Source organism: Hypanus sabinus, chromosome 13 (genome assembly GCF_030144855.1).
Source record: "Hypanus sabinus isolate sHypSab1 chromosome 13, sHypSab1.hap1, whole genome shotgun sequence".
NCBI classification, from domain to species: Eukaryota; Metazoa; Chordata; class Chondrichthyes; order Myliobatiformes; family Dasyatidae; genus Hypanus; species Hypanus sabinus.
The window spans coordinates 18,244,713-18,256,866 of NC_082718.1; the positions used below are offsets into that span (position 1 = coordinate 18,244,713).

The 12,154-nt window shown below is 42.5% G+C and overlaps 1 protein-coding gene across 14 annotated transcripts in view; it reads right to left on the reverse strand.

Annotated features, from left to right (window-relative positions):
• The window catches only part of magi2a (membrane associated guanylate kinase, WW and PDZ domain containing 2a), a 552,919-nt gene that overhangs the window by 21,267 nt on the left and 519,498 nt on the right, over positions 1-12,154 (reverse strand). For 9 of the 14 annotated variants that reach the window (XM_059987234.1, XM_059987231.1, XM_059987235.1 and 6 more), the window contains one exon: positions 8,005-8,143. In XM_059987234.1, coding sequence (XP_059843217.1) covers positions 8,005-8,143 — 139 coding nt within the window. Of the gene's footprint in view, positions 1-7,197; positions 7,287-8,004; positions 8,144-12,154 lie in introns of all 14 variants that reach the window. The other 5 variants (XM_059987241.1, XM_059987240.1, XM_059987239.1 and 2 more) reach the window with 1 other exon arrangement.

Sequence of the window (12,154 nt, forward strand, 5' to 3'; positions counted from 1 at the left end):
TGAGTAAATTTAAAGTGGAGGCTGATAAGTTCTTGGTTAGGGCATCAAAGGTGATGGGGAGAAGGCAGAAGAATGGAGTTGAGAGGGAGAACAAGTCAGCTGTGATGGAATGACGGAGTGGACTCAATGGGCTGAGTGGCCTAATTCTGCTCCTCTGTCTTGTGATCATCTCTGACATTGAAATGTGCAAGGACTCTGGGTAAGTTCTAACTTTGTTTGGAAATCAGTGGCAAGCACTGGTGACCTGATGCTGAATACAAATTTCATACTATAAATATATTTAGCTTTAGCTTAATGGTTGTATATTAATGTCTTTATTTCACTAATGAATATTTCTATTCTTTCATTATTATGCTAATTAGTTTAAATGTTTTATTTTGGGCTTGGTGATCCAGTACTATTACTAAGTAATGGAGAAGTGTCATGTAATCCAATGTTAGATAATTGAACATTACTTAACAGTGCTATATGACTGAAGTTGATTAGACGTGACAGAATCACATTACCAGAATCTGTCAAGACAGGGTTGACATCCTACAAATATTTAGTAGACAATAGCATTTTACTGAACGCTGCACGTGGCCATTGAAAGTTAAGCCGTGGATGAAGCCAGGGAATTGATCTTGGTAGAAGTCGGATAGGATAATGTTGACTTAGGATTAGCTACATTAGGTGATATTAATTCATTAGCCTACGATTAGACCGATACCTCAGTATCCCTAACTGTGTGTCACTGGAAACAGTAGGTTGGTGTTCACTGGAGGGGTCTGTTGCAATGCAGCACTTGAAGGAGCTGCATGAGTATCTGTACAGTTCTATTTTGTAAATGAGGCAAAGTAATGAAAGAACAGTTGGAACATTGTGTTAACAGCGCAATATGATGGAGATGACTGGGGAGCAAATGACTGATGAAACGTTAATCATTTAACTCATGACTGTGTTAGAGCTGGGACATGGAGTTTCGCAGAACATTGGGTTAGATGACAGCACTAAATTAGTTCAATCTTACCAAGTTTGGGGAATATGACAGAAAATGACAGGATCGTGGGAAGCATTCAGTTGGTGACTCAACATGTCATGAGACTTCACAAAATGGCATTGTGATAGTCAACCAAAATGTGAAGGCAATTAGGTTAGAGATGGGAATCTAAAAGTTTTTTGTCACAGAGATAGGAAAAGTGCGATGCTGTTGACATAGGATAAAACCAGAGGAAAGCAAAATTGTCCATTTCTGATTCTCTCAGGACCCACTGAGAACATTTGAACCCCACTTTTCTAACTGACACCATTATAATGCCCAATTTTTGACTTCAACGTGATCTTCTGGAACATGAGAGTATTAAAGTCACTGAACAATGGCTTTTACTGATCCCATCTTCCTCAAACATACCATTTAAGAGATCAATAAGCAAATAGCATCGTTTGTCAGGTTGCTCTCCAGCCGAATGCAACCTCAGAGCTCACAATGTTGCATCTTCAACCACATTTCTGCTCTCAGATCTAGTCTCCAAATAGACATCTGTCAACATGTAACACCTCCCCTGCTGGATGGCATGGAGGTGGACCATTGGCAACAGGCAGGCAGAGGGACTGCTGGAGACCGAATTGGCTTTATTGCCCAAGATTCTATTCAACTAGAGATTACTGGGACTCCTCCTAGCTGCACTTGCCAGAGGAGCAATGACAACATGATCTATACTTCAGCAAGACTGTCCTCACTCTGTGACCTAAAAGACAGGGCCATAAATATATTTGGATTGTTTTCACTATCCCTGCTTCAGGATCATTCTCGGCCACAGCCACTATTCCAGGGAACAATAGACAATAGACAATAGGTGCAGAAGTAGACCATTCGGCCCCTCGAGTCTGCACCGCCATTCTGAGATCATGGCTGATCATTCACTATCAATACCCAGTCCCTGCCTTGTCCCCATATCCCTTGATTCCCCTATCCATCAGATATCTATCCAGCTCCTTCTTGAAAGCATCCAGAGAATTGGCCTCCACCGTCTTCCGAGGCAGTGCATTCCACACCTCCACAACTCTCTGGGAGAAGAAGCTCTTCCTCAACTCTGTTTTAAATAACTGACCTCTTATTCTCAATCCATGCCCTCTGGTACTGGACTCTCCCAACATCTGGAACATTTCCTGCCTCAATCCTATCAAATCCTTTAATTATCTTAAACGTTTCAATCAGATCCCCTCTCAATCTCCTCAATTCCAGCGTGTACAAGCCCAATCTCTCCAATCTCTCTGCGTAAGACAGCCCTGCCATCCCAGAAATCAACCTAGTGAATCTACGCTGCACTTCCTCAATTGCCAGAATGTCCTTCCTTAAACCTGGAGACCAAAACTGTACACAATATTCCAGGTGTGGTCTCACCAGGGCCCTGTACAAATGCAAAAGAACATCCTTGCTCTTGTATTCAATTCCCCTTGTAACAAAGGCCAACATTCCATTTGCCCTCTTCACTGCCTGTTGCACTTGCTCATTCACCTTCATTGACTGGTGAACTAGGACTCCTAGGTCTCTTTGCATTTCTCCCTTACCTAACTCGACACCGTTCAGTCAATACTCTGCCCTCTTGTTCCAGCTTCCAAAGTGGATAACTTCACATTTATTCACATTGAATGACATCTGCCAAGTATCTGCCCACTCACTCAGCCTATCCAAGTCTCCCTGTATTCTCCTAACGTCCTCTTCGCATGTCACACTGCCACCCAGTTTAGTATCGTCAGCAAACTTGCTGATATAGTTTTCAATGCCCTCATCTAAATCATTGACATAAATCGTAAAGAGCTGTGGTCCCAATACAGAGCCCTGTGGTACCCCACTAGTCACCTCCAGCCAGTCTGAGAAACACCCATTCACTGCTACCCTTTGCTTTCTATCTGCCAACCAGTTTTCTATCCATGTTGAAACCCTGCCCCCAATGCCATGAGCTCTGATTTTACTCACCAATCTCCTATGTGGCACCTTATCGAATGCCTTCTGAAAATCTAGGTACACAACATCTACTGGCTTACCCTCGTCTAACATCCTTGTTACACCCTCAAAAAACTCCAACAGATTAGTCAAGCATGATTTGCCCTTGGTAAATCCATGCTGGCTCGGCCTAATCCTATTTCTGCCATCTAGATGTGCCACTATTTCGTCCTTAATAATGGACTCAAGCATCTTCCCCACGACTGACGTTAGGCTAACAGGGCGATAGTTCTCCGTTTTCTCCTTCCCTCCCTTCTTGAAAAGTGGGACAACATTAGCCACTCTCCAATCTTCAGGAACTGATCCTGAATCTAAGGAACATTGGAAAATGATTACCAATGCATCCGCAATTTCCTGAGCCACCTCTTTTAGAACCCTCAGATGCAGACCATCTGGACCCGGGGATTTATTAGCCTTCAGTCCTACCAGTCTACTCATCACAGTTTCTTTCCTAATGTCAATCTGTCTCAATTCCTCTGATATCTTATGACCCTGGCCCATCCATACATCTGGGAGATTGCTTGTGTCCTCCCTGGTGAAGACAGATCTAAAGTGTGCATTAAATTCTGTTGCCATTTCCCTGTTTCCCATAACAATTTCTCCCAATTCATTCTTCAAGGGGCCAACATTGTTCTTAACTATCTTCTTTCTCTTCACATAGCTAAAAAAGCTTTTGCTATCCCCTTTTATATTCCTGGCTAGACTGAGCTCATACCTGATTTTTTCTCTCCGTATTGCTTTTTTAGTTAAGATCTGCTGTTCCTTAAAACTTTTCCAATCATCTGTATTCCCACTCATCTTAGCCCTGTCATACTTCTTTTTCTTTAATGCTATACAATCTCTGACTTCCTTTGTCAACCACTGTGACCCCTTCCCCCTCTTTGAATCCTTCCTTCTCATTGGAATGAACTGCATTTGCATCTTTTGTATTATGCCCAAGAATATCTGCCACTGCTGATCCACTGTCTTTCCTGCCAGGGCATCCGCCCATTTAACTTTGGCCAGCTCATCCCTCATGGCTCCGTAGTCTCCTTTATTTAATTGCAACACTGACACCTCTGATCTGCCCCTATCCCTCTCAAATTGTAGATAAAAACTTATCATGTTATGATCACTACTTCCTAATGGCTCCTTTACTTCAGGATCACTTATCAATTCCTGTTCATTACACATCACCAAGTCCTGGTTGGCTCAAGCACAAGCTGTTCCAAAAATACATCCCTTAGACACTCCACAAACTCCCTATCCTGGGGTCCAGCACCTACCTGATTCTCTCAGTCCACCTGCATCTTGAAATCTCCCATAACGACTGCATTACCTTTAGCACATGCCAATGTTAACTCCCTAATCAACTTGTACCCAATATCCACGCTACTGTTTGGGGGCCTGTACACAACACCCATTAGGGTCTTTTTACCCTTACTGTTCCTCAGCTCAATCCACACAGACTCTACTTCCCCTGTTCCCAAGTCACCTCTTGCTAAGGACTGAATCTCATTCCTCACCAACAGGGCCACCCCACCCCCTCTTCCCATATTTCTGTCTCTACGATAGCACGTATACCCTGGTACACTCAATTCCCAGGCCTGATCCCCTTGCAGCCATGTCTCCGTTATCCCAACAATATCGTAGTTCCCCATTTTCATCTGAGCTTCAAGCTCATCTGTCTTATTTCTGACACTACGCGCATTCAAGTATAGAATTTTTAGCCCATTCCTCCTCTCTTTGCTTAAAACACTGTCTACTGTACCTAACCCAGCTCCTTGAACTTCCATCGGGCAAATTGCACCCTGAATTTTGATGACCTTCTCAAGATCACCCAAACCTTGTACACATTTAACCCCATGCACCTTCTGACCCACCCTCTGGATCTGGATCCCTGCCCCCTGCACATCTAGTTTAAACCCCCCCGAGCAGCACTGGCAAATACTCCTGCAAGAATGTTAGTACCCCTCCGGTTCAGATGTAGACCATCCCTTCGAAACAGATCCCAATGTCCCTGGAACAAAGACCAATTATCCAAAAACCTGAACCCTTCCTTCCTGCACCATGCTCTCAGCCTCGTATTAATGTGCATAATCATTCTATTCTTCGCCTCACTCGCATGTGACACAGGTAGCAATCCCGAGATTGTCACCCTGGAGGTCCTGCCTTTCAGCTTCACTCCTAACTCCCTGAACTCTCTAAGCAGGACCCCCTCACTCACCTTACCTACATCATTGGTCCCTACATGGACCACTACATCTGGGTTCATGCCCTCACTCTCAAGAATAGCCTGCACCCGATCTGAGATGTCCCGGACCCTGGCACCAGGGAGGCAACATACCATCCGAGACTCCCAATCTGCCCCACAAAATCTCCTATCTGCCCCCCTAACTATAGAGTGTCCTAAAACTATCGCTCTCTTCTCTTCCCTCCTCCCCTTTCTAGTTGAGGGTTCAACCTCTGTGCCAGAGGCAGGACCACTACAACTCATTCCTGGTAGGTCATCCCCATCAACAGTATCCAGTACAGTATACTTATTGTTAATGGGAATGGCCGCAGGGGTGCTCTGCTCTCTCTGCCTGCTCCCCCTGCCTCTCTGGACCGTCACCCATCTGCCTACTTCTTGGTTTTTTGGTGTGACTACATCCTGATAACTCCTATCTATCTCTGCCTCCACCTCCCGAATGATCCGTAGTTCATCCAGCTCCCACTCCAACTCCCTAACTCGGTCTGATAGGAGCTGCAGCTGGACGCACCTCTTGCAGGTGTGGTCATCAGGGACAACTGTGTTGACCCTGACCTCCCACATACTGCATACGGAGCACACCACTGCTCTGACTGTCTCCCCCATACCTGAACTGGATTAATAGAATGTCTAAAAAGCACCTAGCGACCTTACCTTCTTCCCCTCAGCGAGCAATCACACAAGCTTACCTTACGCCGAAGCCCACTTAGCCAAAGCCCAGGACTCTGCTTCCACGGACTCCGCTGCCCGCTCTGACAAGAAGTCCTGCCTTTTAAAGTGCGCGCTCGACGCTGACGTCACTCGCGCCTGCGCAGTTCCCCCTCCTCCACAGGTATTGACCAGGTAGGCTTAAATCCTACCTACACGGTCGAATTCTCTGAGCTCCCAGCTGAATCACAAGCTGTAACTTGCTCCCGATTCAAATGACCTTTAGATTCTAAAGGAACCTTTAGATTTTCTGCTCATTGCTACATTTGGGAAGGCACTGTAGCTTCATACCCATCTACCTGTTCTTCAGTCAGCAGAAAGTCATTGAAACTTGATTATATTGCACTCATGTAGTATTAGTCCTAGCAACAACCTCGGGCTGACTCCTATTGGGTGCAGCTATCTGTAGGTGGTGTTCCAGGCCCAGAGAATACATTTCCTGTGGATAATTTTCTTCAGCTGCCTGTGTAACTCTGGAAGCACTTTTAATCCTCTCCCAGCAACATAGTGGGAATTCTTGAAGAAACAGTACATTCCAGCTGGAAGAATGCTGTTTGATTTGTCTTTGTGTCCTTCTAAGGACAAAGTGCTGGCAGCTGTGTGACCTTACAACAATTCAACACCACATAGTGTGCTGAGACTGAGAGATTTCCTTTGGAATGCTCTGCTGTAAAAGAACAGTTCACTCTCTCTAATCGATGCAAAATAAGAGAAGTATCTTATCAGTCCCATTCCAGTAATATTTTTCTTTTGTTGAACTAAGACCCTGACAAACTTGCAGAATTTCTCAGAATATTCAAACATAAACTTAACCAATGGTTCACTAATGTTATACCAACTCATTGCTGTTATAGTCTCCACTTATAAAGTCAAGGAGCATGTACAGTTCAGTAAACTAAGCAACTACCTTCCAGCATGTGTGTGCGTACATACACCTAAATCTGCCACCCATGTGAACATTTCACTTGTGCATTGATATTCATACCAATTATTTAATTTCAGGTTAAGTCAGAAAAAAATAAATATTTTCTAAATATCAGAGCCATAGAGTTTTGGGTAAAATCAATATTAAAAAAAACAAGATTAAATTTAACATTGTGTAAGTTAATAGAAATTAATTTTACAGTTATGCCAAATTCAGCTAAATTACTGAAATTGATGAATTGTTATTGTACATTATTTCACAGAATAACTCATCAGTGCAGCCATAAAACATGTTAAATGCAATTGGTTTAAGTTTTGAGAATGATAATACGCATGCAGCTTTACAAACCGTGTCTTTAGGGTGGCCCAATAGGAAGAAATATGGGGACCCATGCTTGTCACTTTTCATGCACATGGAGAGGCTGGAAGGAACCGTTCCTAAAGGAAGGGGAGGAATAGCCTGGGACCAATCAGTAGAATTGACAGTAGCAATGACATAGATATTACTACTGTTAGCAAAAAGATATATAGTAAGTTGTTCAGCATAGAAAATTTTAAACAGAAGTAAGCTAAAATAAGCTTCAAGATAGAAGGCATGCAGAAAGTTAAACAGTTAGTGAAGAAACTGAAATGTTCAAAGCTTAGCTATAATACATGTGTAATTTTTTAAAATCTATGTACAAATGTAATCTGTAAAGCACCTCATAAAACATATTTGGCAACAAGCTATCAATTACCTTTAAAAATTCATTCGTTTTTATCTACATTTAATTTACAGTAGCTAAAACTCAAAATACTTCAATGACTGTAAAATGCTTTGGGATGTCCCGAGGCCATTTAAGGCACTATATAATTACAAGTCTGTCTGTCTAATGTTTGTTGTGACAACGTCTTACGGCATGAGGATGCATACCTTGGAAGAGAAAAGCTGGTTTATCAGGAAATGCATCATTAACTTCAATTAATGTAGAACCATTGACAGAGAATGCTGTTGTTTTCTGCCAAAATACATTCAGCTAGATAACATATGTCCTTCATAACTTTCTAGTTGAAAGCTAGTTGCCAATCTAACATACTGTACTAGTACCACACAACAATGTTAAGCTACTGTTTTACCTTAATTAACTACAAATAGGATTTATAAGCTGAAACCCACCATATTCTGGCACTTGACCTGTTCCCCTTTTAAGCAAGAGCCGCACTCTTCTTCCTCCTGATTTTATTAGCTCTATTGCTCTAGAATGGGTCATTTCCCTTGTGTTTTCTCCATTGATTTCAATGATTTGATCACCAACCTGTTGAAAATGAAAAATTAAATTATGAGAAATACAGTGAAGCACTGACAAGCAATAATTGGTTGATAAAATTTCTGTTCTTATTTTAGTTCTGTGAAATTCTATTTTCAGACAGCTCGAGTGAAATGGATGCTGCTCTTCTGGAGGCTGATAACCCTCTAGAATTCTTCCCATATTTGAAGGTGACAGGGATGAACAGTTCAAAGATGTTAGCATTTTATAGACTTCTTGAATACTTAGCAGATATAAAAGAGAAGGGAAAAGGTGGGTGTTTGGTGGAATAATTGGAGGCAGATTCCTTAATGAAACCTTTAGAAATATTTACAGGAAAGTAGCAACAAAATCTAATATGGGGACTGCAGCAAACATTACGCCGGCCAAACTGGGAGAAAGCTATCCCCAAGGATCCATGAACAACTGGTTGTGAAGTTGCATGACCAATGTGTCTAGTCTCTGCCCATGAAGATCAAGAGGGGCACAAATTCGACTGGGCATCAGTGAAGGTCATGGTGCGAACACCAGCTTTTCTTGAACAATTCTGTAAGCAGACATGTAGACCTCAATCTACAGGATAATCCACAGGATGTAATTATGGATAATCACATGCTAATGCATATGATCAGAAACGGTTACTTTGAAGACTGAGATAGTTTATCTGAAATTTTAAACACAGGCTGACTGATACATTGTTATGACATTGCTTTCTTAATTCATTTTCCAGGATGCGGACATCACTGAAAAGGCCAGCTTTCATTGCCTATGCCTTCTTGCTTTGTGCAGGTGGCAGTGAGCCACCTTTTGAACTGCAATAATCCTTCTGAATTCCAGCCATAATGAAGGACCAGTAACACATTTTTAAATCAGGTGATACGTGACTTAGAACATCATTTACTGGTTCCTGTCTATGTACCAACTGGAGGAAGTGGGGGGAGAAAGGGAGGCAATATTCTGTCACATTCTTTACTTGTACCAGGATACTCAGCCTCTCAGCTGTCATCCTAGCCTTGGTACCTACATGGTGTTTCTGGTGAATGGGGGGGGGGGGGGGGGGGAGACTCATTTAATGTTTGCAACAGGGGCTTGGTATTAGGATGACATTGAGTGTTTAAACTCTCTCTTGCTGAAGATGACTGTTGCCTGGCACATTAGTGATATGGATGTTACCTGGTGCTTATAAGTGAATGCCTGAATATTGATTAGAATGCAGTGCATTTAAATAGCTTTATTTGCGAAGACATTGTGAATGGAATTGAAGAGTGTACAATCTTCACTGATTGTCTTCACTTCTGACCTTTATAAGTAAGGTCATTGATGAAACCACTGAAAACCACAGGGCCATTGATTTCCTTCAGAATCACCAACAACAATAATCGTCTTCTTTCATGCAAGGTATGATTCCAATCACTGGAGTGTTTTCCACTTGATGCCTATTGAGTTTTACAAGTGTTCCTCAACACAATACTTGGTCAAATGCTGCTGTAATGTCTAGTGCAGCCATTCTCATTTCACTATTTTAGTGAATGGTGTGAAATGCTGGAAAGACTTGCATTTTTCAAAATGTTTTAGGGCTTACTTTTTTATATTTAATATAGAAACTGTCGCTGGAATTGCAGCATCAAGGACCTTTTAAACAGTAAGTTGATCATAAGTAGAAAACCTGGCTTAATGATGTTGACTGAGAGATAAATATTGTCCAGGAATACTGAGGATACCTCCACTATTATTTCTTCAAAATAATGCTATGGGATCTTTCAATGTGCCTGAGAGAGCATTTTGATTGTTTATTCTAAATTTGGTATTTCTGACTAAGTAACATTCCTTCAGTTCTACTCTGGACTAATACTTAGGCTCCATCTCTATTGTACAACTTAAATGCACCTTCTGACTTACAGAGAGCTATCTCAAGATCAAAAGAACAATTCCAATTGATGCTAAAGGTGGAATCGGATGCACCCTAATGTACCTAAGAAGACCAAGGTAACATGTCTGAACGACTAGTGACCTGTTGCACTGACCTCAATAATAAGCAAATACTTTGAGAGGCTGGTCAAGGACCACATCTGCAGCATGTTACCACCCACACTGGACCCCCTACAATTTGCCTACCAACACAACTGATCGACAGATAACTCAATAGCCACACCGTCCTTACACATCTGGAGAAGAAGGATGTTTATGTGAGAATGATGTTCTTGGACTAGAGTTCAGCATTCAACACCAGGCTGGACAAGAAGCTCAGAGACCTTAACCTTCACCCTGCCTTGTGCAGCTGGATCCTGGACTTCCTGTCAGATTGCCAACAGGTGGTAAGAGTGGGCTCCCTCACCTCTGCCCCTCAATACAGGAGCTCCCCAGGGCTGTGTCCTAAGCCCCCTCCTTTACTCTCTGTACACCCATGACTGTGTCACCACCCACAGCTCCAATCTGCTAATTAAATTTGCAGATGATACTATATTGATCGGCCTTATCTTAAATAATAACGAGGCAGCCTGACCCAGTGGTATCAAGAATCTCTCCCTCCATGTTGCAAAAACAAAGGACCTGGTTGTGGACTATAAGAGGAACGGTGACAGCCTCACCCCTATTGACATCAATGGATCTGAGCTTGAGAGGGTGAACAGCTCTAAGTTCCTTGGTATACACATCACTGAGGATCTCTCTTGGTCTGTACATACCAGGTATGTGGTGAAAAAAGCACAACAGTAAAGCCTGGGCCTCTGTACCCCCCTCTGCAACTGGATCCTCAACCTCCTCACTGGAAGACCACAGTCTGTGAGGATCAGAAGTAACATCTCCACCTTGCTGATATGTGCTTAGCCCACTGCTCTACTCTCTCTACACCCATGACTGTGTGGCTAGGCACAGCTCAAATGCCATTTATAAATTTGCTGATGACACAATTATTGGCAGAATTTCAGATAGTTATGAGAAGATGTACAGGAGCAAGATAGATCAGCTTGTTGTGGGGCTGCAGCAACAACCTTGCGCTCAACATCAATAAGACCCAATAATTAATTATGGACCAGAAAGGATACGAGGAGGGAACACACATCACAGAGGGATCAGAAATGGAAAGGGTAAACAGTTTCAGGTTCCTGGGTGTCAATATCTCTGAAGATCTATCCTGGGCCCAACATATGGATGCAGTTAAAAAGAAGGTACTGCAGCAGTGATATTTCATTAGAAGTTTGAGGAGATTAGGCAAGTCAGCAAAGACACTCGCAAATTTCTACAGATGAACCATGGAGAGCAATCTAATTGGCTGCTTTACTGTCTGGCATGGTGGGGGACCACTGCACAGGATCAAAATAAACTACAGAAAGTTGTGAACTCAGTCATTTCCATCATGGGCACTAATCTCCCCAGCATCCAGGACAGCTGCCACATAACAACAAATTCCATGATATATACCAGTGATTGTAAATTTGATTCCGATTCTGATTGGAGGCAGTATTGTATGCATTTGTATTCAAAAGCAGTGATTTTTATCATAGTCACAAAGGTACTGTGGCTCAGTAGTGAAATTTTCATATTAGTAGTATCCAGAGGCCTCCACATTTCAATTCCTACAATGGCAACAGAAGAATTAAATTTCAAGTAAATAAATAAATCAGTAATGGTAGCCATGAAATAAGTGGACTGTGGTAAAATAATCTATCTATTGTGTTTCAGGGCAGCAAGATTGTTCACTTTTTTGTGAGGGGGTTTTATAGGACTGTTGTTATGTGTGAAGCCAAGCAGAGCTGCAGAACGGATGCTGCTAATAAGAGAGAGATAAGGGAGAGCCATTCTAAATGCTAGTAAGAGAGATACCGAGAGAGAGACACATAATTCAGTATTTTGGTGTCTGCACTGATACTGCCATGGACATTTGCTTTGAACATGAACTGCTCGTTAACACTCCTGCTGAGACAACAGGAAGTGGTGGTTTGATGGACAGGTGATACCCCATCGGTGGGGGGGGGGGAATAAAATAGTGGGTTCGCTAAAACACAGGAGACACGCCACAAG